This window comes from Vanacampus margaritifer, chromosome 7 (assembly GCF_051991255.1).
Source record: "Vanacampus margaritifer isolate UIUO_Vmar chromosome 7, RoL_Vmar_1.0, whole genome shotgun sequence".
Lineage (NCBI taxonomy): Eukaryota > Metazoa > Chordata > Actinopteri > Syngnathiformes > Syngnathidae > Vanacampus > Vanacampus margaritifer.
The window spans coordinates 1,725,786-1,749,866 of NC_135438.1; the positions used below are offsets into that span (position 1 = coordinate 1,725,786).

General features: G+C 41.6%; 3 protein-coding genes across 3 annotated transcripts; 1 reads left to right on the forward strand and 2 right to left on the reverse strand.

The window, feature by feature from the left end:
- Positions 1–66: 66 nt before the first annotated feature.
- On the reverse strand, positions 67–9,677 carry LOC144055528 (uncharacterized). The gene is made up of 10 exons (XM_077571554.1): positions 9,623–9,677; positions 9,332–9,473; positions 8,973–9,096; positions 7,656–7,755; positions 6,762–6,840; positions 6,136–6,263; positions 4,895–5,105; positions 3,970–4,063; positions 3,826–3,892; positions 67–2,763 (listed from the first exon to the last, which is right to left on the reverse strand). The coding sequence occupies exons 2-10, from the start codon at positions 9,420–9,422 to the stop codon at positions 1,957–1,959; spliced, it is 1,701 nt and encodes a 566-aa protein (XP_077427680.1). The 5' UTR covers positions 9,423–9,473; positions 9,623–9,677; the 3' UTR covers positions 67–1,956.
- Positions 9,678–14,721: 5,044 nt separating this feature from the next.
- Positions 14,722–16,124, forward strand: rps19bp1 (ribosomal protein S19 binding protein 1). The gene is made up of 4 exons (XM_077571558.1): positions 14,722–14,921; positions 15,354–15,530; positions 15,673–15,770; positions 15,850–16,124. Exons 1-4 carry the CDS (start codon positions 14,867–14,869, stop codon positions 16,021–16,023), a joined length of 504 nt encoding a protein of 167 aa, XP_077427684.1. The 5' UTR covers positions 14,722–14,866; the 3' UTR covers positions 16,024–16,124.
- Positions 16,125–17,741: 1,617 nt separating this feature from the next.
- On the reverse strand, positions 17,742–22,865 carry atf4a (activating transcription factor 4a). Its single transcript, XM_077571555.1, has 4 exons — positions 22,616–22,865; positions 21,063–21,221; positions 20,553–20,825; positions 17,742–19,168 (listed from the first exon to the last, which is right to left on the reverse strand). Exons 2-4 carry the CDS (start codon positions 21,100–21,102, stop codon positions 18,426–18,428), a joined length of 1,056 nt encoding a protein of 351 aa, XP_077427681.1. The 5' UTR covers positions 21,103–21,221; positions 22,616–22,865; the 3' UTR covers positions 17,742–18,425.
- Between the last annotated feature and the right edge of the window lie 1,216 nt (positions 22,866–24,081).

Consider the following 24,081-nt stretch of genomic DNA (forward strand, 5'->3'; position numbering starts at 1 on the left):
CACGATGTGGAATGTCAGGGGCGGGAATTAAAAAACAAAAAACAAAAATCAACAATCACACCCGGAAGTTGTTCAACATGTTAACGCTTCTTTGTCAGTTCACTTAAATCATCTTTGACTGGCACAAGGTTCGAGGTTGAAGACAAGCCCTTCCTCTAGAAATGTCCTTTTGTTGATTGATGGACTTCCACTTGGGTGTCGGGGGATTCAGAGGGTGCGCCGTTCGACGTGGGGATGTTCAATGGGCCGCGTGACTTCAAAAGTCCAGGAAAGACTACTAGAAACTGTATACAAATTCATCTTTAACTCAAGTAAATTGCTGTTTGGTACATTTGGATGGGGTGCGTTTGGTAGAGGGGGTGCGTCATATCAGATGACATTTTCAGTTAGATTTTTTCAATGGTTTGGATACAATTGCTTTACGCTACCAAAAAAAAAGAACAAAAAAGAAATTTGAACTTTAAAAATTAAGTTTTTTTCTGGACTTTTTTGGGGGGGGGGGTGATTACTGGGTTGCGGGTGGTGCGCATTTCTCATTTGGGATGTTGAAGTGAGTGCTTTATTTAAAAAAGTGACCTGAATACGTTTGAGTTTTAAGGCTAGCTTTTTTGGGGACTTTTTTTTAAGGGTGTGCATGGGAGATCGGGTGCGCCATTTTAAAGTCAATGGGCTGCATCACTTAAAAAGCACAGGAAAGACTATTACAAATTGTATACAAATTAAAGTTTAACACAAACAAATTTTTTGGGGGGGACTTTCATTTAGGGGGTAAGTTTAGTAGAGGGGGTGCACCATATTATTGTTTGGGTAAAATTGCTTTAAACTACAAAAAAACAACAACATTTGAACTAAAACAAAATGCTTTTTCTGGACTTATTTGGGAGTATTTGCATGGTAGTGTGTGGTGCGCCATCTCATTTGGGATGGTGAAGTGAGTGTAAATCTTGTCTAAATGATATAACTTTTTCTTTTAACTGTATAAAATGATTTTTTATAACTTGAAAAAAAATCTTTTATTTTTATTTTTAGGGGGTGTGTGTGTGAGTCGAAGAGGAAGTGTGCCAAATGAATATAGATGTTGAAGGAGTGTGTGGCGTCAGAGGTTTATATACAACTGATTTAAGCAACACACAAAAAAAGACATTTGAATTAAAAAAGTGCTTTTGAGATACAGGGTGGTGCGCCATCTCATTGGGGATGGTGAAGTGAGTGCTTGACTTTAAAAGGTTAATTCAATTACATGTATGAAGAAAATTAGCCTTTTTGGACTTTAACTTTTGAAGGGTTTGTGCAATAGGAAAGGGGGTGCGCCAGCTAAAATTGGGATGCTGAAGATTATGCATGGATTAAAAAAGTTCAGGAAAAACTGCAGGAAACTGTTCACAAATTCATGTTCAACTCAAATAAGTTAATTTTTGTCACTTTCATTTAGGGGGGGGGGGGGTGCAAGGTAGAGGGTGGTGCGCTCATCTCATTTGGGATGTTGAAGTGAGTGTGCAACTTAAAAAGTTAAATAAGTTTAATTTAAATAGTTTATTTTGGGACTTCATAGCTCGTGTACATGCGGGATCAGGAGGTGCGCCAACTCAATGGGGGGTGCAAGACCATCAGTCTGTGACGTGATCCACATCCCGGAGGGTTTTCTACTGATCCACATGTGAAGTCGGTGGCGTCCAGCATGAGAGCTTGGAGAGCGTCCAGAGTTGGACTGCGGAAGTCCAAAGGAGAATCACACCCAGGAGGACGAAGGAGGACGGAGGATGTCTTCTCTTCCACTTCGTCCAAGCTCTCCTCGGGGCCTCCGTGCTCCTCATCCGATGTCCCAATCGGTGCTAGGGAGCTTGATAGTCCAAAGTTGTCCAAATGAAGCCTTTCATGGAAGATTGTCCTTCATTTCCGTGTTTACCTCCTTTCGCTTCAACTTCTCCTGAAAGTTCACTCTTGGAGCTGCTGGTTCTACTCGTAGTCCGAAATGAACGGCATCATCTCGGGGGGGTTTACTGCTCCACGTGTGAAGTCTCTGGAGTCCAGCATGAGAGCTTGCAGATTCTCCAGAGTTGGACTGTGGAAGCTCAAAGGAGAACCGCACACAGGAAGACCAGGAGGACAGGTCTTCGCTCCGTCCTCCGAGCTTTCCTCGGGGCTTCCGTGCTCCTCGCTCACACCCCCGATGCCAGAATCTGCGCTGGGGAGCTCGGGGCCGTCGTCATGGTTTGACCCGATGCATTCGTAGTCCAAACTCACCTGAATGGAGCCTTTCGTGAAAGTTCCTTCAAAGGGAGATGGTCCTTGACCTCCGCCATGACCTCCTGACTCTTCATCTTGTCCTGAATGCTCACTCGGGAGCTTCTCATTCTTCTCATAGTCTGAAATAACCGGCATGGCCTCGCTCTGGGAGAACTTGCCAAGAAGTTCCAGGGGGAGGTTCCGAGCATCCTTCATCTCCCCATCCTGGTCTGCGAGACCCCCCACGTGGCCGTAGTGGGAGTCGGGGGCGCACGGCTTCAGGTTGCCCGAGGTGAGGAAGGTCACAGGAGCAGGCCACGGTTGGGAGCTCCTGGGGGGGAAGAAGTCGACTGTGGTGGTCCTCATCATCATCTCCAGGAGGGCTTTGTGGTCACTGGTGCCTCCAGGGTACCAACGGTCTCCGGGACTTCTCGAGTCTTCAGGATCCACACGACCCACAGACATCACCGTGAGGATTTCCACAGGCTGCAGGAAGGACTGCAAGGATTCGCTGGTGAAAGGAGAACTTGCCCACTTCTGGAGAAGAGCAGAAGTTCAGAAGGTGAGTGTACTTTTGTTTTGATTTAGGTTCTGGATTATGTCTAAGGTCCCTCATTGTGTGCTGTACGTGCTAACTTGGGTGGACGCATCTTGGGTTCAGTTTCCACTTCCCACTCAGTGATGATGCGATTGTGAGAGTGAATGGTTGTCTTTCTCTGGATGTTCCCTGCATCTGACCGGAAACCAGTCCACGGTTTAGTCTTGTCCTAGATCTTCAAGATGTAGTCTTGTCCCGGATCTTCAAGGTGTAGCCTTATCCTGGATCTTCAAAATGTAGTCTTGTCCTGGACTCTCAGGATAACCCCGGACTGGTCGTCAGTACACGGTGTAGTCTTGTCCTGGATCCTCAGTTGTAGTCTTGTCCTGGATCTTCAAGGTGTAGCCTTGTCCTGGATCCTAAAGACAAGACTAACCTTGTACTGGTCATCAGTACACGGTGTAGTCTTGTCCTGGTTCCTCAGTTGTAGTCTTGTCCTGGATCTTCAAGGTGTAGTCTTGTCCTGGACTCTCAGGATAAGTCTAACCCCGGACTGGTCGTCAATCCACGGTGTAGTCTTGTCCTGGATCCTCAGTTGTAGTCTTGTCCTGGATCTTCAAGGTGTAGCCTTGTCCTGGATCTTAAGGACAAGACTAACCCCGGACTGGTCGTCAGTCCACGATGAAGTCTTGTCCTGGATCCTCAGTTGTAGTCTTGTCCTGGATTTTCAAGGTGTAGTCTTGTCCTGGACTCTCAGGATAAGTCTAACCCCGGACTGGTCGTCAATCCACGGTGTAGTCTTGTCCTGGATCCTCAGTTGTAGCCTTGTCCTGGATCCTAAGAACAAGACTAACCCTGGACTGGTCGTCAGTCATTTGCAGGGCGCATATTTTGTGGCGACAGACAACCGTTCACTCGCACGTTTACTGTCCCTGAGTAAGAACTGAACCCCGATGATTTCACCAAAGTCACACCAAGTGCACCATCGGGGAAGCGGGTCATCTTGGCTAAATGGTCGGGAGGAGCCATGTGGCAGTTGGTTCTCGCTCTGGCAAACCTACATTCTGCAGGAAGGATTTTCCCGGGTCTGGGAGCAGTGGACCTCGAATCTTCTTGAAGACATAAAACCTAAAAACACAAAATGACACGAAATGTTTTGCTCTGGAAGTATTTACAGGATGGCTGGCACTGGCACTTGTGCTTACCAGTTGGTCTTGTCTGTCCTAAAGACCAGAAGAGCCAGGAAGACGGCAAGGGCGGTTCCTGAGAGCGTCATGCCCAAAACCAACCACAGGGAGTCTGGCAAAGACAAGACAAGTTTGGGATCTGACCCTTGCCTGAAATCACAATTTTAAAACCCACCAATTGTTCCGAACCAGAACCCTGGCTTGAGCTTGAAAACCTTAAAACCTCGTTTCTGGTTCATTTCTCAAACCCTAGTTTGAAATCGTAATTTAACACCCTAAACAGGTCTTAAAACCCTAACTCTCACATGAAATCCTATTTTTAAACCCTAACCTTTGTTTGAACCCTAATTTGAAACCCTTAAATCAAGCTTGAACCCTTGTTTGACACAGTAACCCTGGCTTCAAACCCCCCAGTTTGAAACCCTAACCTCTACTTGGCACACTTATTTGAAAAACCTAAACTTGTTGAAACTCTAAATTCAGACTTGAAGCCCTCATTTGAAATTCGAACTTGAAACCTTCACTGATGTTAAAACCCTAACCTAGACTTCAAACCCCAATTTGAAACCTTAATCCAGGCTTGAAAGCCTCATTTTAAATTCTAACTTGAATCCTTCCCCATTGTTGAAACCCTATCCCTCTCTTGAAACCCCAACACAGGCTTGAAACCCTAATTTGAAATCCTCACTTTGGCTTCAAATCCTACTGTGTTTAACCCTGGCTCAAAATACTAACCCTTGTTTGAAAACCTTACCTTGCCAGGAAACAATCATTTCACAATTTAACTCTGGCTTGAAACCTTAATCTTTCTTTTTTTTTTTAACCACAACTTTAAAACCCTGAATCAGAATCTGAATCTGAATTTCAAAATGGATTCACTTCTTATCTCGGTTGAGAAATCTGGATCCTAGGCTGACTTGAAATGTGTGGAACTGCAACCTACCAGCAGGTGGCGCTGCGGCCTCCCCGACATCGGTCGTCCAGCGTGCGGCGGCGCTCCAGTCGCTCCACACCGACTCCACCTCATCGTCCTTCGAGGTCTTCACCCGAACGCGCGCCTCGTACACCGCGCCTCGCGTCAGCTGGTCCAGACTCAGCTCAGACCGGCTCGACGCATTATGACTCAATGCCGTCTCTCTGTGCACTGACGCCCCCTGGTGGAGGTAAAGGTTTTACTTGCTTGTAAACAAACAGTTCAGAATATTGTGAAAAATTGACTTTTTTAAAAAAGGCAGAATATTACAAGAATTGTTTAGTTTCTCAAAAATTTATATATTTTATGAGATTTCATTTGTATTGTTTTAATAAGCTCATATTTTACACAAGGAAATAGATAGAATAGTCTAAGAATAAAGTTGTATTTTTCTTCAAAAAAATAGTAATATTACTAGATCCCTAGTGATTAATCGGCTGGGCGATATAATCCGCCAATATTAGAGCTTTGAAAATTTGTGCGGATTTTGTAGATTTTTTGTTTCTTTTTCACATCACAACAATACAGCATAAAACAAAGATAATGACATCCCCCGCCCCCCAAAAAAACAACAACAAACAAACAAAATAAATAAAACTGAATAAAATAGATTTAAAATCGTCAATTTTTTGTCTTTGTTATAAAGTAAAACAAATACAACAAAAGGTCATCTATTATGCATGTAATTCATATCTTTATTGTTTTAAGCATTAAGGGACCAAAAAGAAAGTTATATTTTAGTTATGTTTTTTTTTAATTAATCGGCTGGTTCTCGGAATTTTACTCTGCCAAATATTGAAATCGGCATAAAAAAAAAATCTAATTGAATTGACCTGTTGGCAGATTTTGAGGGAGAAATGTCCTCCATTGTTCACAAAATCCCTACTTATTGAATTTTCACACCTGATTTTATTCAACCTTATTTTTACTGAATAACACAATCCTCTGCTTAGGCTACTTGATTATTATTATTATTTTACCCAATTCTTCACCTATTCAGTTTTTTCCATTTGTATTTTTTCACGGCAAGTATAAGAACGCATGGATTATTTTTAGATTTTCGCTAATGTGCAATAGTGGGGGTCCACTGTGCAACAAATTAGAATTAAATAAAATAGCAACTAAAATTAAATTGTGGGAAAAAAAATAAATACAGTACATCGCCGTTAACGTCATGTTGCGTATTTGGACACGGCGTGTGCGTTACACACATTCCAGGGCTCGTCCGCCAGCTTCCACTCCAGCTGGAAGTTGTACAGCGACATGAAATGCTGCTTGGCGACCGCCCAGGAAACGGTGGTCTGGTTGATTTGAGGCTTCCCTGGAGGAGGTAATTTCACTTCAAATGCACACACATGCACACACACAAAGTGAATTGAGCAGGCTAAACGGGCTGCAGGAGAAGGGCAACTTAGACAGGGAGATAGTAACATATGTCCAGTATATAGGAGTGTATGGAGCTGCAACAGAGAGGGAGTGACATTCACCTTTAACCTTTTCTTTGCTGCCTTAACGGGCTGCAGAAAATGTCTGACTTGACGGTTTCAACAAAATAACAACAAATCAGATCACATGGCATTCGTACATACAACACGGAGTGGTGTAAAGTGCATGGAGGTACATTCCCCTTGGATAATGAAATGATTAGCCTTGGGCACCATACCCGTTTCGCTAACAGCTGTTGACTAATTTGTTCAGTCATGTGGGATTTGATCATTATTTGATGTCATGGCAACTTCTGTAATTAGTGGAGAGATGATGGCTATTTGTCAAACGAAGGAATGAAGGCCAAACTACTTGCTGCCTAGACGGGCCGCGGCGTCAGCACCGTACTCACCGTGACAGGCCGGTTTGTAGGAAAGCATCTTCACGTCAGAGCAGTTGATGAAGACGTTCAGCTCGTGGTCTGACTGAAACTGAGCACAAGCAAAGTGATGGAAAGTCACCAAGTGGAAATACTTTCAAAACGATACGACTTGGATTCTTATGTACTCTACTGGAGTATTCTTTTTTTTCTCAAAACTTTTTTTTTAACTCCCTAATTTTGGAAACAGTTCCCCCACTATTTGTGAAGGATTGGGACGGTGCCCTATTGAAAATCAACCAGTAATTGGCACTCACGCCCGAAAAGAGTTATAAATGCCTATAAAACTTTGTCAAAATAAACCTCCTTGACTCACTTCAAAAAATGTTCTTGGAACCAAGTTGCCACCAGATGGTGCCAAAGTACTACTTCTGTTTAAATAAAGCTGCTGAACTCTGTTCCACATCATTCTTTGGCACCCACATGCCACAAGGTGGTGCCAAAGTACTTTAGTCTAAATAAAGCTCCTTAATTCACTTCAATATAGCTTTTTTTGCAACAAGACGACAGAAGATGGCGCCAAAGCACTACTTGAAGCCACGCAACTCATTTCAAACTATTTCCAACAAAGTTGCCACATGATGACACCAAATCACTATCTTTTTTGAACTGACGCCTCTCCACTCATTTCAATGTAGTTCCCTGGCATCAAGATGGTGCCAAAGTGCTACTTCTGTCTAAATGAAGCCACCTTTGCACCATGATGCCACAAGATGGTGTCACACAAAAAAATCTTTTTTTTTTTTACTTAGGTCAGAGGATAATTACAACACACACACACACACACACACGCGTACCACAGGTAGAGCGCGTGTGTATTTTGGCCACCGCGTACGCCGGCGTGTGTGAAACGGCGTCAGGACTCACAATGGCGTCTTTTCCAAAGATGAGCGAGCACGTCTGCAGCGAGGACGGCGTCCTCACGTCCAGCGGCCGAAGGAGACACCAAGACTTGTAGGCACGCCAACTGGAATCACAACATTGAAAGCACCTTTCATTTTTTTGGGCTTGAAATCCAAACGCTGGCTTGGTTTAAACACTCATTTGAAACGCTACATTTCCAAATCCTACTTAGAAACCTTCACCCGAATGTATATTTACTTGCACATTTATGTTTCCAGAATTATTATTTACACATTCATCCTTTTTTTTTGTCCAAGTTGATGTGTGGAATCTGCTGCTCTCCGTCATTCACTTGCATTGACCTAAAGTATGCTAACTTCTGATTGGTTAGCGGTAGTCAGCTGATCAGGAAGTGTTGTCGCTCTAGCTGCGGTGAATGACGAGTAAAGTTTAAAATGAATAAAGAATCCGTCTCCGTCCTGTCTTTTCATTTCACAAACAGTGTCCCATTAACCACCAATGAGTCCTCACGTTAGACTAAACTACACTGTGTATGTATCGTAAGTTTCCGAGTTTTTTTCTCGCAAATCAGCCACTTTGTATAGTCGCAAATTTGCCACTTTATAAACTTGCAAATTAATGAGTTTTTTTCTTGCAAATTTGCCACTTTATAAAGTGGCAAACTTGCAAGTTTTTTCTCTCGGAATACTGCCCCCACCCTCTAAAAATTATATATATTTATACGCCGTCGTAAATACTAACGTTTGACAAAAAAAAAAAAAAGTACAAATTTAAAGCATTGTGACCGGATGTATCAAATATGACACAAATCAAAAGTTATGTGGACATTGATTAAAAAAAAAATAATAATGTTGTTTGTTCAAAAGGACCAATAAATACTCAATTTACAAATAATCAGAATTTTCTCTCATGTATTTCATGGTTCTGGCTACTTTTTTTTTTTTCAAATTGTAAACCCCATCATTGGCTGCAAACCCTAATCAGAAACGTCCGCCCTCGCTGTTTCAGCCAACCCACTCACGCAGGGTCCGACATCAACGGCGAGGCCACCACGTCACCGTGTTGGGCCACAAGTTCATTGAGCAGCAGCACAAATTCCATCAATGACATGAAATCAACACGCCTGCTTTTCAAATAGCTCAGAAGCAATATTTCGTTTCAAGTCAGGGCTGCCGCAACTTGTCTCACCCAAAAATGATTCCTGTTATGATCAAATGGTTGCTCTGTATTAAGTACAAAAATACGAAACGCCCCAATGCAGCATCACAACTTGATGTTCCTTCGAATGGGAGACAGTTTTTTTTTTTTTTTTGTCCTTACATTTTCCGAGTGTTGATCCTTCGTGCGTGTAAACTGCACGCCGCCACGTCGTCGCCCGGACGTATGTCCGAGTTGTTCCAGACGCACGTCATTGTTCGATTGTAGTCGTTGAGGCAGCTCAGGTCTGAGAGGACGCACACACAAAAACGCACACACTTATTTTGATGAATACTTGTAGTGTGCATTGAATGTGCCAAACCCTGTCCTTTAACCAACTGTTAATGTTTAAACTGCGTGATGTCACTGTGGTATAGCGGGGTGGGGGGGGCACACTAATCTTAGCAGCGATGTTGTAAACTTAGTTATGCTTTGATGTATGCACGTGTGTGGGCCAAAATACAAATTCATGTGCAACTCACTGCTGTGTTGCCGTTTGGGACACTCTTGAATGGCGGCGGTGAAAGCGAGCCAAAACGTCAAGAGGAGAACAAGAACAAGAGCAGTCCTCATGGTTCTCTCTGTTTCGGATGTAGAACTCACCGCTTCCTCCTCTGTCGCATTCTGTCCACAAAGAGACGCACACGCACGCCAGGTGAACGAAAAACAGAAGTGGAAATGTTAGTTTCTGTGACTCACTTCCACCTGTGAGGTGCTTTTACTTAAAAACAAAACAAACAAAAAAAACCGATCAAAATTAGAAACAGGCAGACCTCCAAGTTCGCTCGCCCAACAGACAGACAAGTTAGCCTGACAGACAGACACTGATCGGAATATATGACTGGATAGCTGATAGGCCAAGACTTTTGAAGTCGCGAGGCCGCCATATTGCTCCTCCCAAGAAACGTTTCTCGGCATACGATTCTATACATTCACAGTATCGAAATTGGATAACGTTTTAGACAGTACTCCGTAGAAACAGCATGATTTATGATGTTTTAAATTTGTTAAACATAAACAAGAAGACTTCTGACATTTTACTACATTTTTTAAAAGAAAAAGGGTGTCTTAAAAGCAGCACATACCGTCCACTTGTTATTTTTTTTATTTTATTTTTTTACTTGTTAAAAAATGGTGACCACCCCGCCCCCGGACTTATACTAACTACCTACGAGCTGATTATGTCTAATCTGTACGTATACCATATAATTTATACAGTAGTCTGCTGGCAAGATGGGAGGAGCAATATGGCCGCCCTGTGACTTCGGGTGTATATGGGCTTTCACGGCTTGCACGGGCGTGTATGGGCTATCGGCTAGCCAGTCATTTATTCAGATCAGTGCAAACAGACAAGCTAGCATTTTGTTAGCCCGACAGACAAACAAGCTATCTTGCACGAAAGACAGACAGACGGACAAGCTCGCTCGCACAATAGACAGACAAGCTAGCTCGTATGACCAACCGACAGACAGACAGACAAGTTAGCTAGCCCGACAGACAGACAAGCAAGCTAGCAAGACTGATAAGCTAGCTCGACAGAAAAACAAACTAGCTAGCTAGCTAGATAGACAAGAGAGCTAGCCTCTTATCGTGTGGATGTCCCATCGGTGGCAAAAAATCTTAAAAAATCAAAACTATGCTGATAGGCTACTCCAAATGGTTCAAGAACAGCTTCAAATGTACTTTGGCTGCACCTTTTTTATGATTTTTCAGCAAAATTGCCCTAATGATAAGGGGCTAGCCTAAGAAACAGATAGACAGGCAGACGAAAAAGCTAGCTAGACAGAAAGACAAGATAGCTGGCTGGCTGGACAGATTGATAGACAGGCAATATGGCTAGCTAGCTAGTAGAGAGCTCGCCAGTTAGCTAGATGGACTACATGCATACATACATAACCGTCATAACACCAAGGTCAAAGCAAATCAGAACAGTTAGTGTTTAGTGAGTGAAATCAGATATTTCAGCCTTCTACACGTGACATAAGAAATGTGGTGAAAACGTAACTTTCGAGGCGTGGAAGCTCTTTGCTTGTGTTCTGTTTCTTTGCTGAGAGGAAGTCATGAGCCGCATTTACCTCTTTTTGTGGTTCAGGTAAAAACATTTTTTTCTAAGTATGTTCCATTAGTGACTTCCGTTGCTTTCAACCAGTGCCACGCGACCTCACGCATACTTGTTTTTTCATACACTTAAATGTAATTATCACAACATGTGTCTATACAATATATTCAACGTGTTTTGTTTCGCACCCCGACAGATCGCTCCATCAATTTTCATCCCCTTTTGAGAAGTTGCGTATGCGCACAACTTGCGATTTGCGTGTATGCAGTCTGACTTTGAATGCGTTCCCTGTTTGATTCCCGGTCTAAACGTTACCCGCTTCCCCTTGTCGCCCGCGCGCTCTCTCACTTCCTCCCCCTCGTCTCGCCGCATCGCATTTTCAAACGTTCACTTCTCACCGTCACCGACTCATAGTTGCCAGTCTAAAATCATCTTTGGCCTCAAAAATAACAACTGAGGGGGTGTCCCAAACACTCGGTGGCCCTTGATTTGATTTTTGAAAATTAAAAATGTTTCCTTTAGCTGAGCAGTTTTATGTCGTAATAACAAAGTTCACCACTAGATGGCAGACATAAGACAAGACTTGTATATTAGAGAAGAGAGTGCAAAGACCAAATTAAGTCATGAAAATTGCGTGTTTTTTTTTTTAGATCAAATAGAAAGCAGATTATATGTTGGCCAAATTGAAATGCAAAGGTGGCGTTACTACTGACTTACTTCAAGACACGATCACCCAAGAAAGATTTCAAACTAGCTCGCCCCAACAACACTAATCTCAAAAGTACACAAGCAACAGCAATGTTTTGATTTGTTTTTTCACAAGAACCAATGACAGTTTTTTGAAGTGGATGAGAGATTTACTAAATTTATGGGTTACGATAGTTTAGGATTTTTTCATTCTGTAGTCTGTTTTTGACCTGTATTTAATTTAAATTAGTTTTAATTAATTATTAGCAGGTTAGTTTTTATTTATTTTATTTTTTAAAGAAAAATCTTCATTTTTGTTTTTATTTTATTTATAATATTTACCATCAGTTGCATTATATATATATATATATATATATGGATTTTTTTTCCGAGTTCATGATAAAAAATTTTTTTAAAGTTCGCTAAGTATTGCGTAATAAAGTAAGGTAAACGACTGTTTGACCTCCCTTCTTCAGTATGAAAATACAGCAATTCCAAAACAATCCCATTTAAAATGAAACCCAAAAGCTCATGTAGCTCAAGTATACGATATAAATTGACAAAACCAAAACAAATTATTATTATTATATTTTCACTATACTGTTTAGTTAATTGTATAAACGTATGATGTACTTTCAGTTACTTTTCTTGTTTGTTTTTAAATCATATGTATTTTTTATACTGTTTAGATGAGAGTTCAAAGTATCCCTGGCGGGTGGCAATATTTAAAAAAAGAAAAGAAAAAAAGATCACAACGCAAATCACAAGTTACGCATCTGTTTAAATAGCAGTCGTTTCCCCACACAATCTTCCCACGTCCGTCCTTTTCGTCTATCGTTCGCTTATTGGAAGCGGCGCTCACTTCAAGTCAAAGGAGGCAGGAAGTGGTTTGTTGTGGTCGTTGGTGCTCATGCCGGTTTCCATCTCGTGCTGGTGTGTAAACGACGTGCGAAGGGAAAGTCCAAACTTGCTTTTCTGGGTTTTTTTACCTCGTTCTGAACAGTCCTTGTATTAATAATCTCTAAATGGAACATGCAGGCAACGTGGTCCAAAACAAAGAAAATCAATGAATGAACATGCTGAAAATGTGGCAAAACGGCGGAAACTCAGACTTGACCACTGGCGTCAAAGCACACCATGCCGTACGATTCCGAACTTCTTTGTCACTATTCTAAGTGACAGGTCCAGCTGGACAGACTTTGTCAGCCAGATGGCTGTACAGTGGGACCGATTGATAGAGATCATTCAATCGACGGACAAACAGGCTGATAGACGGATAGACAGTCGGGCATGGCCGATTTGGATTTTTTTTTAAGGCTGATACAAATTCTGATGATCAAAAATGTATAATGAATAAAACAGTTTATTTACATTAAAGATATGAATTACTGGCAGAAAATTCACTGTTTTACACGACTTTGTCTTTAGGATTTATTTAACTTGAAAAAAAATCGGCAAAAATCGACACATTTTTTGCCTCTTTTTTTAGGTGGAATGTTTGAATGGCATTTTCTTTGTCTTATGCTGCAATGTGTAAAAAGGCAAAAGTCAGCAACAACAAAAAAATCAATCCATTTTTGCTGATTTTAAAAGCGCTTATATCGGTTAGCCTGTTAATCGGTCAGGCCCAATTCCAGACAGATCTCTAGATATACAAATAGACAGATAACATATTGTAAAGGTAAAGGAACCTGTACAATACTTACTTCATGGACTTGCGCAGCTCACATCAAACAAGGACCCGCAGCAACTCCAGCGGCTTCCTGTCCAACACCACATTCAATTCAGAATACTCACTTCTGCTTCTTCTTTTAAAGACGTCCAATACTGAACTCGTCTGTACAGTTTATTAGCTGAGCATTTGTGTCGTTATCCTGTTGGAAGACCAAAGACCCGCAACTGCTGCGTATCAAGCTTTCTGATGATACTGGGTGGCACATTTCACCCCAGGGCGCCTTGATAGTCTTCAAATTTGATTGCACTCAGCACAGATTCACTGACTGCCGGGTTTAGCAAAGCAGCCCCAGAAAACAACAGAGACCGAAGTTTGTTTCACTAGATATACACGCATTCTTTTCTTTGTACACACGGCACAAGCAAAATTGTCAAAGAATTAAGTCTCAAATTCCAGATTCAGCGATGATTGTAAGATTTTCTTTACCCCCCAAAAAAAAGAAGTTTGTACTGCTTGTTTTCTTTATTATGTTTGTACGGTGTCCTTAAGTGCCCAGAAAAGCACCAAAAAATTAACAGGAATTATGATTATTATTATTACAACAGTATAGAAACTTCCACTTGTAATGATAAAGAAACTTACCTAGTTAGCAGATCTCAGACTGAAGTACTGAAATGATTTCCATTCGTCATTGAGAGATGGAGAGGAGATGACAAAAAAAAGGGGCGGTGGCCTTGTGACCACGCCCACAAAAGCTGTGCGCTTACACCCACAATGGAATCAATCAAGTTAGTCATATTTGTTGCATTTGTTTTGCGGTATTTACATTTTTTTTTTTTTACATAAAAATAATTAGCTTATTGGAAATGTTGAAATAAAAAATTAGAGGTACAACAATTATCATTTAATCAACAAGTATTTGATTTAAAAAAAAAAAATCTCTGCAAGATTAGTTTGTCAACTAAACAAGGTTAGGGACCTTAATTTAATTAAATTTAAAAAATAAACTAAATTTGTCCAAATGCTCAGATTTTCACCATCTCAATTTTAGCGCAAACTACATTACATTACATACACGTGCACTTAGAACTGTTGTCACAAATTGTACAACATTTAAAATGGGTGCGCACGTCACTAAAAACGAGAATAAAATAACTTTCACATTTTAATTAATAAATGGAACAATTCTATAAATTTACAGTTTAGTTATTAATCACTTTTTATACTTGTTTCAATTTTGGCGCAAATAACTATATTGAGAATATGCGGTGTCAAAAATTGCACTACATTTTAAATGGATGCATTCAGGAGTAAAAACAAAGTAGGGTCGAAATAAACAAAAGACAAAGCTAAACTTGTTCTAGTCATCATTACAGATAGAGAAACCAGCCATTCAGCAATAAAAATAATAGAACCATAAATAAAACTCAGGATCGCAAAGTCGGAACCAATAGCATCGCAAATTATTTCCGCCCGGCTTCATTTGCTAACCGGATGTTGACTAAACGTTCACATGTTGACGCGTTCATTGGTTTTGTTATTATAACTGTTGTAGTTTAGGTTTCTGGGAAACAAAACGCCCTGGAATAGAGGAAGATGTCCGCGTCGTTGATCAGGAGAGGACTGGAGCTGCTGAGGAACGACATTAAAAGTTCGTTTGGAGCCCATTGATTTTGCTAGCTGGCTAACATTAGCCTCGGACGTTCGTAACCACGCCGTGCTGCATGAACGCCACCCTATCGACTCGTGCGATTAAACGTTCCTCTTAAAGTTGTATTTAGATTGTAAAAAGTGTAAATGGTCAATTTGAAATTCAAACTGCAGACTTAACTGGCGTGGTTGGAAATTGTTACGAAGTGGAAGAGCCGGCTACATGGTGACGTAGGCTTGTGGCCGCCATTTTGCAACTGTGCAAAAGTAGCACAGTCAGTAACGTTAAGTCTATTAACAAGTAGAAACTGATCACATTTCCAATATACTAATTCTAGTCTACTGATAGATACCAAGTGAAATATAGGCTGGTATCATGGCCATACTAATAACAAGATGAACTAATATATGCATGTGATGTGTTTCCTGTCAGGTGGAAATAATATCAAAAAGAAGCAACAGTCGAAGACACCCAATACGGCAGCGGCAAAGGCGCTGGTGAGCACCAACCGCCACGGTGTCACCCGGCAAGTGAAGCGGCTGCAGGGTCGACTCGGACCCGGCAAGAGCAAAGCGACGGTCAAGGACAAGTTCATCAAGTGTGCTCTGGGTCAGTGCACACAAACTGTAATGATCAAGGAATATCGAGCTGGGCGATATGAATTTAAAACACAATCTCCCCCCCCCACAAAAATCTGATTTATGATTATTAATGGATTTGTATGTGGTTTCTATGTGCATGATGATTCTAGATGAGTTCAGGAAGACAAAGAAGAAAAATCAGATGAAAGCCAATCTCAGATACTTCACGGGAACAACCTTCAAGGCGACAGACTCCGACACATTAAAAGTGAGAGGATGTCATATTTTGTATACATTTCTGTAAAATTCAGAAATGAACATCCACTTCCTCTCTGTGTCCCGCTCAGCTCCAGAATTTCAACACCGGAAGGCGGTCCCGTGATCGGCCCAACCAGCCCGCCGCTCACAAGCCCAAAGAGACGCAGTCGGTGTTCACGGAGGAGGAGTTCCAGCAGTTCCAGGAGGAATATTTTGGCAGGACCGTGGAAAAAAAGAAAAACAAATCCTACAAACAACATTGACTGACTTCCTCGGATTAAATACCACATTTTGTATTTTTATAAAAAACAGACTTTGTTAATTTAATAACTATTAAAAATAGTGAATGCTCATGTGAATAACATTTTGTTGGCGTTCAGTGAGTTTTTTTTTAATTTTTAATTACGCTAGCAACTTCACAGACTAGACTGCCCACTGCCTGTAGTAATCCTAGGCACCAAATTACACTTGCCATCCTGTCAACAAGTTCGGCAAACATAAGAAGCGGATGTTGGGAATGTGTAAAAATGCTTCTTTTGCTCTGGAATCTTCAATTAGTCTACCTGATAATAAAGGTGGAGATACAAGGTGTAAGCGTCGTACTCGAAATGTTATAGCACAATCTGTTGATGTTGAAGTAACTTTGTTGTTTACTTTGACTCCTCACTCACTCACCAGAGATTATATGTAATGCTGTCATACATATGGCTCTCATTTTCTGAGTATGACTGCCATATTCGGACATAATAAATGTTTTATTTCTGAGTAGGACGGAATGCATCTACAGTATGAAAAAATGCAGTGTAGTAGCAGCAATTGGCCACCAGGGTGTGGTGTACTCAATCTTTCCAGCCTATGGTTTTACAGTATAATCAAGAAATTCTGGTTCTTCAAATTTTATGATTTATTGGACGTGGCACACCCATAATTAACTTTTATTTCCACATGATATGCCACAAGCAAAATATGAAGTCCAAGGTTAGCTCAGTAAATGTTAAGATTTGTGAGAGGTGAGAGAGAAAAAAAATACAACATAGAAAGTAGAAAATTGTTATTGCCATGATTTAAGTAGTGTCAGGCGGCAATACGGGGGACAAACGTACGTGCTAATCTGTGCTGAATGTCATCTGAGGAGCAGGAGGGATAATGGACGGACAGGATAATTGTCTTAAGTACTAAAGCAGGACATCAAGTAGGACACGAGGTCTCGGTTGTGCCATTAGTTGAACCTCGTGAAGCTTCAAGCTAGCATGTGCGAGTCAGCTGCTCGCCGCGTTTTGTTAGCTTGTGACGGCACCGATATTTGGTTTGGGTCACGCGTGGCAAATGGAGTCATTCTGCTACAGTATTTGCAAACGTAACTAATGTTGAAAATAAATAATAATTATCAGTTTTACGTTTTAGAGCAAGTTTATTTTTTCATAAATGCTAATTGTTTAGTTTCAACACTATTTGTTGAGTGCAAGACTACAAAAAAAGTCACCAAGTCGTCTAAAATGCACTACACTTTTCAAACAACTGACTGGTGTACTGCAATGCCAAAATAAATGTAAAATTAAACAAAATCATGTGCATATTTAATGGAGCAAAAAATAAGATTTTCTACTGTTTTATAAACCCAAGATGATTTTTGTTTTTATATGTGAGGATGGCATTAAGTAACTGTAAATTTCCTATGTGCATATTGTGATTTTTGTTTTAAGTCGGAAATTCTCAAATTTAATTGAATATTTTTCCAAAGAAGAGTTGAAAGCGCTTACTATTTTGAATTTGGAATGGACTCAAGGTTTTTTGGGTGATGGTGAACGTGAAATTCCTTAAACTGGCTTTTCATCATGTCAAACAGGATCTGTCGTTTTCATTGTCTAATATGTGTAGAAAAAGTTTCACATTTGACCTCTTATGGTCAGGGATCGTCCCGCACACCGCCAAACTCATCATGTCTAAATTTGGACACACAAAAAGACCTTCAAGACATCACTTGAGACTTGACAGAAATAAAGTTTATTAGAAAAGAGAGAAAAGCGTCTTCCAGCATTTGTACAAGCAAAGAGCGCAGCAACAAATTGGAGACGTGAACGTGGAGTTATTAAAAACTACAAAATCAGCTAAATAAGTTGCGTTGGAAAGCTACGAAATATACACACACACAAGCAGGCTTTATGAAAACTCATAAATATACTCAAGAGGCCCTTTTCTGGATCAGAGGAAGGTTGCTATGGCGACTAGATGGGGATTTGTGGGTCCTATGATGATTCATTTGGACTTTTACTCATGACAAATTTCATTATACTGACCTTTCAGGATGAACCTACAATGTGCGGGCTGTGACAAAAAATGGATTTGAATCGGAATATTGTTTTTGATTTAAAAAAAGGTGGAGTGTAGAGAATCGTTCCCGCTTGATTCATATCGCAGCTCATGTATTGAGATACGTTTCCATTCATATCATTGGAGAGATAACTCAGACCATTAACAGGTTGGACTTCCTTTCAAATTTGTGTAAACTTTTTTTTTTTTTTGAAGACGCATGTCAAACTGTTTGCTCATCCTGAGGTCCAATTTTGCGAGGACTGTAAAGTGAGGATCCAAGAGCGGAGCGGGAGATGCAAGCATGTACCGATGCTTCGCCGGACCACCTCCCGGCACCCTCGTCGTCGTCTTCCTATTTGGCCGCCGCATCCAACTTCCCGCGGTGGTGCTTGCGGACCTCCTCCATCAGGTCCTTGAGGTACTGGATCTCTCGGCTGATGGCGTCGGCTCGCTCGGCCAGCTCCCGGTTCTTGGTCTCCAGCGCCTCGCACTCCACGTTGATCTGGTCCTGCTCCACGCGCTTCTTCTGGCGGTAGCGCGTGGCCGCCGTCTTGTTCTGCTCCATCTTCTTCAGTTTCTTCTCCACCACCTTGGGAGCGCCGGACGGCGACTTCACCTTGGCTTTCGGGGACGGCGAGGAAGATGCGGAAGGGGGCTCGGGTCTGGCGTAGGGTTTGGCGCGGGGGGAGCCGGCGGAAGACTCGATGCCGGAGTCGCTGTCGCAGTCGCAGGGCAGCGGCGATGCCGTCTTGACCAAGACTTCCTCCTGGGGGTGCTCGGGACTCGGGACGATGGCGGCCAGGGGCGACTTGGTGTCGGTCTCGGAGAATGCAGGGGAGGGAGGCGGGCCCGGGGAGCGGGGCTCCGACTTCATGACCACCACCGGCGGCTCCGGCGCCAGCTGCTCGCCGTCTTCAGGGGGCGAGACTTGGAAGGGCTCCAAGTCCAGATCCATGTGGGAGCTGAGGGACGCCAGGAGGTCCTCGGGGGAGGCGGGGGGCTCGTCTGACGAGCAGGGGCCGATGAGCGACTCCAGGTCGAAGTCGCTGAGGTCGATCTTCTCCGACATCCAGTCCATGCCCGCGAAGGTGTCGTCTGCAGACAGGTCATCGGTTCGGTTACGTTCCCTCAAGCTCCGTTTGTATGCTCAAGTGGTTTCAAGGTTCACAATTTATGCTAATTTTTTGTTAGCCTATCTAGGGTATTTCACATTATATGATCATTAAGCTAGCAGGACTTTCAATAAAATGAAAATATATGGTTTTTGTTGAACATTTTGGTGTTTGAATATAAAATGTGTAATTCTCAGTTTTACAGCAAGTTTATTGGTTAATGCTCGCGCTTAACATGGTAGCTTTATAATTAGGCCTCGCCCATCTCTTCGGGCACTTGCTTCTGATTGGATGTCATTTGGACGGCTTTCATCGTAGAAGTCCTGCATAGTACAAACTCTGAAGACTTCCCATTCAATTAACGTACTTTTTTATATGTGACCCCAATGTCCGGGGCTAATATTTTACAACTCTCCATCTTCGGGATCAAACTTTGACGTCATGCGTCGCCAAAATTAGATTGCATAGGCAGTAGGCACGGGACAATTACCAATATCCCACAAAAATAAATGAAAACGGCGCCAGCGGGTACTAGTCACCCCCAAGCTCAACATGAGTAGCACACGGGTCTGTTCTAAAAATAACTTAATAGTGATGGGAGACTGACTTACTAAGAACTAAAACAAAAGAAGGATGTTAACATTTAACTCAATATGGTGCGTTCTTCTGTGCTAAATGTCTATATTATAAAAAAAGTGTTCAATGGAGAGAAAAAATGCTGTTTATATTTACCCATATATATATATATATATATATATATATATATATATATATATATATATATATATTTTTTTTTTAAGTCATTATAACATAAAGAGCTGTAATCATATAATTTTGCTCAGTTATCACATCAGTTATCATTCACCAGAATCTAATATGGGCCCATGTCTAATAGGCAACAAAACTTTGCTCATGTTTGGGCTTGTGAGTCGACGCATGTGACAATTAGTAGCATAATTTAATGGTTCAATCAGCCCGAGTGGAAAATGACGTCAATCGGCCTCGAAGTAATCGATTCACATTACTGCTCACGTCGACTGCTTTTTGAAAAGTCGTTTAGTTTAGACAGGAAGCCGGTAAAAACCAGTTTTGCCAGTCCTAGAAGACGCCGCCACGCCCGCCTAATGTCACGACCGATTGCAAGAGAACCACCACATGTTCTTGACAGTTTAAGCACTCCGCATAACATCAACACACAACCAGATTATGGATATTCAAATCTTTTCATTTACTATAAAAATTTGACTACGATCACATTACTTTATTTACACTATCTAAGTTTACCTCATTTTTTTTTAAACCTATAAATTAATTAAATTTAATACAACATAAAAAATATATATATTCAGCCAAATAAACAAGCTCACCTTGGACGTTGTCCGCTCCCACATGGGTGTGGAGCAGGTCGTCGGGCGCCAGCCAGGGCAGAGCGGTCACGTCGGATCCCGCCTTGGCTTCCAGGAAGGAGGGGTGGCCGGGAGGAGGGGAGGGGGGAGACAGCAAGGTGGCGTGGTAGGGGGACAGGGAGAGGGGGGGTGAACCCGGGACCTCCTCCCCGAGCGAGGAGGAGGGTGAAAGTGCTTCCTCTTCATCTTGGTCCAGAAGGGGCCCCATTGGGTCAGCCATCAGAAATGAGGGCCCTGTGGAAAAGTTACACCCTTTAGCAAAACATTCGGAAACGCCGCCATATTGGATGTGGCAGAGCTGCCCGGGAAACGAATGCAAGTAAATGGCCTGAATTTCGTAAACATGACATTTAAAAATAAAATTGATTATGTGTAACCAATTTTGATGAATGATTTGTATCCAGTAATTGACATCAGTAACTATTAATAATGACAATCACTCATTAAAATGTGACATCTTGCACCACCCACCTGAGCACAGGGCCTCCACGGCCTCCAATGCGAGCATCATGGCTGCAGCGTGTGGTCAGCGGTAAGGCGGGTACAACGGAGTGCGGAGACGTTCGTAAGTCGAGACGTTCGGTACTGCTGTCGACTACAGCAAAGCTGAGGGGAATTGCCAAGTGAGACCTGCGGACAAAACGCCACAAATGTCCATTTAATGAGGCGGATAGAAATCACCAGCAATGCTTTCATAGTTTAACACCTTCAGACTTACTTCATGCTCAAGGACCAATTCTACGTGCCTACATAGCATGGAAACATTTCCCCCCAGCAACAATTCATGTGTTTGCATTATTAATCTGGTGGAAAACTGTAAAAGTGTCATATTCACTTTTTGAAACAGTGACAAGTTATAAACGGCTTTTATTAGCCGCCAATGACATTTCTAATTCAGTCAGAACTGTTTTTGTTACTTCTCATCCATTTACAAGGCTCTGATTATTTGGGGGCAATGAAAACTCAATCGAAAAAAGGCATAAATCTAATTAAAAACATTAAATATAATCTTAATTTTGAAAAAGTCTTTAACAAGAAGGGTTGCAAATCCCGTTGGGCATACAAAAGAAAATAAAAGCAGTTTCATCGTACATATGGGTTATGTTATCCATCTTTGGATCATCATCAGTCAATGTTATACCTTCCACTGTGCAAATATTTGTACAAACTTTACTGCAGCTATACAGTATCCATTACTTGCCATATACCAACGTTGAACATCTTAATTTTCTTTTCTTGCTTAGATTTCAATTTTTATTTATTCTTTCTCAGTGTTTCGATTTAAGCTGCTTGTTCCTCTATGATAAATTTTCCCTCATACTACTACTACTAATAATAAATATATACAATTCTGCCACAATCTGAAACACGAAAAAAAAAAAAAAACTTCCTCACGTCAAAAATGTGTTTCACGTCACCACAAAGTCGTTAACCAGTTTAACGTGGGGGAGGGGAGGATAATTTTAGCCAATCCTTAACCAATGCTGCGTCACGTGACATAAAACCCAAACGGCCAACCCCCGGCTCCGGAGTAAATTTCCTAATTTGGTCATTTCGATGCCCGGTGACCACGCCCCCGGGAAATATGGGCCCCGCCATTTCCCTGACAAGTAGTCCGCTGGAGAGCGAAGGGTGCGTGACTACTGAGCTTGCGCGCCATTTTGAGCACGCCACGTTGTCAAAGTACTTCATGTACACAAACAAAAACCGGCGTCCACATACAAGCAGAGTTCGACGAATGACAGTCAATTCGGCTGTCCGAAATGTTCGACTGCGATTTTAGAACATTTAGTTGAGCTCGCAAGCCAAACGGAGCGATTTGGAGTATAAAAAGTTGATCGTCCAGGGCGCGACTCCCTTCAACTACCACTCGGTGTCATCAAAGACACAAGCCAATTTACATATCAGCCTGTTGACACAATTATCGAGAGGTCTCAAGTTAAGCTTGGGAGAACGTTTACAGTCCGTCGCTCCAAAATCGCTACGCAAAGCCACCATAAAACAGGAAATTAATGTATACTTACGCCATTTTGCCAGAAATCGCCAGTGCACTTCGCCGATGCCCTGCCCGTTTGATGCCGCTGCGCAGATTGCCGCCACCCGCCTTTAAACTGCCATGTTGATTGTTGATAGCTGCCAACAGTAACACAACAACGCGCAATGGTTGATAGCTGCCGACATAACACAACAACGCGCACAAGAGGTGGATGAAGCGGGACTGTTGTGAGTAAGCGCTTCCTCAACTGATTATACGGCGCCGAAGCACTACCAAGTGTGTCCCTCCGCCAAAGGGATGTTTGTCGTGTTATACTGCAGCGCGGGTGATCGGAGCAATTTGTGTTCCTGATGAAACCCGCCTTATCTCCCACTACCGGATAGTGCCGTGCTGAAAAACACGCGTACCCCTGCTCTTCGCGTCTTTCGATTGGTTGAACGTATACGTGCATTCTAATAAGGTTATACGTCAAATGTATACATTGTAAATTTAGGTCAAACAGGAAACGTCAACATTAGTTTCATTAAGATGCCACAACACAGTGAGATGTTTTTGCTACAATTTTTTTTGTATAATTTTGTATACATTGTATAGCGATTTTATTTTACAACATACAGCCGTATTCAAATTTGTTTTTATCTACTCCAAAGTGTCTTTAGTCATGGAAACAATTAACAGATTAATTCGAATTGATCCTGACACGTAAACTACGGATTAGAAAATAGTGCCAGCCAAGTGAGTAGGCTAACACTGACGTCACGTAAACGACGAGAAGAACACACCTCCGGTCATGCGATATAAATAACGACAAATTACATTTATTCCCAGTATTTTGACTAGAATAAAATAAAATAAAAATACAGATATATTTGGAAAATTGACGCATCACATACAAACTAAAATGGGAACTTTCCAGAAAGAGGTAAGCAGTTCAGAAAATGTTGCAGTTATCACCCTGCCTTGTAAATGTAGACATAGAAGTTGTGGTAGTGCATTAAAAAAAGACAATCATAATAAAAGGACAGTGCCAAACCACTCTCATTTGAACTGAAGCTGTTATTTCACAATATTCAATATCTTAAATATTTCCACAGGAGGTATTCATTTGCACAGCACAGCGCAAAGGTGGTACAATATTTACTATGAAGTAGGCTAAACTTTTCCGCAAAAATTTGATACTCAAAATTTCATAAAAATTTTCGTCAGTGCGACCTCGAGTGGACAAAATTAGTAACAACCTTTACTTTTATTGAAAAATCGCAGTTATTTTTGTTTTGTTTTTTATCCCCACGGGCCAGAGTGGAAACCCCGATTATGACAGTTTTAAATTCTGTATGACAAAAAGTTAGTAGCATTTGTGCTTCTTTTCTTTTTTCTTTTTTTTTATAAAAATGTCTATCTTGTACTTTTCTGGTGTATTTACAATTTAAAATACTAAATTTAACTTAACTTGTTTTACAGGCCACTTAAAAAATAACAAATTTAACTCATTAG

Coding starts and splice junctions, on each gene's coding strand:
- LOC144055528 (XM_077571554.1), bottom strand. CDS start 9,422: ATGAGGACTGCTCTTGTTCTTGTTCTCCTCTTGACGTTTTGGCTCGCT. Junction 6,264..6,761: donor CTACAAACCGGCCTGTCACG/GTGAGTACGGTG, acceptor GTGCATTTGAAG/TGAAATTACCTCCTCCAGGG. Junction 5,106..6,135: donor TGGCGGACGAGCCCTGGAAT/GTGTGTAACGCA, acceptor TACCTCCACCAG/GGGGCGTCAGTGCACAGAGA.
- rps19bp1 (XM_077571558.1), top strand. CDS start 14,867: ATGTCCGCGTCGTTGATCAGGAGAGGACTGGAGCTGCTGAGGAACGAC. Junction 15,531..15,672: donor GTTCATCAAGTGTGCTCTGG/GTCAGTGCACAC, acceptor TGATGATTCTAG/ATGAGTTCAGGAAGACAAAG. Junction 15,771..15,849: donor CAGACTCCGACACATTAAAA/GTGAGAGGATGT, acceptor TGTCCCGCTCAG/CTCCAGAATTTCAACACCGG.
- atf4a (XM_077571555.1), bottom strand. CDS start 21,102: ATGATGCTCGCATTGGAGGCCGTGGAGGCCCTGTGCTCAG. Junction 20,826..21,062: donor CGTGGAGGCCCTGTGCTCAG/GTGGGTGGTGCA, acceptor ACTTTTCCACAG/GGCCCTCATTTCTGATGGCT. Junction 19,169..20,552: donor GGGAGCGGACAACGTCCAAG/GTGAGCTTGTTT, acceptor ACCTGTCTGCAG/ACGACACCTTCGCGGGCATG.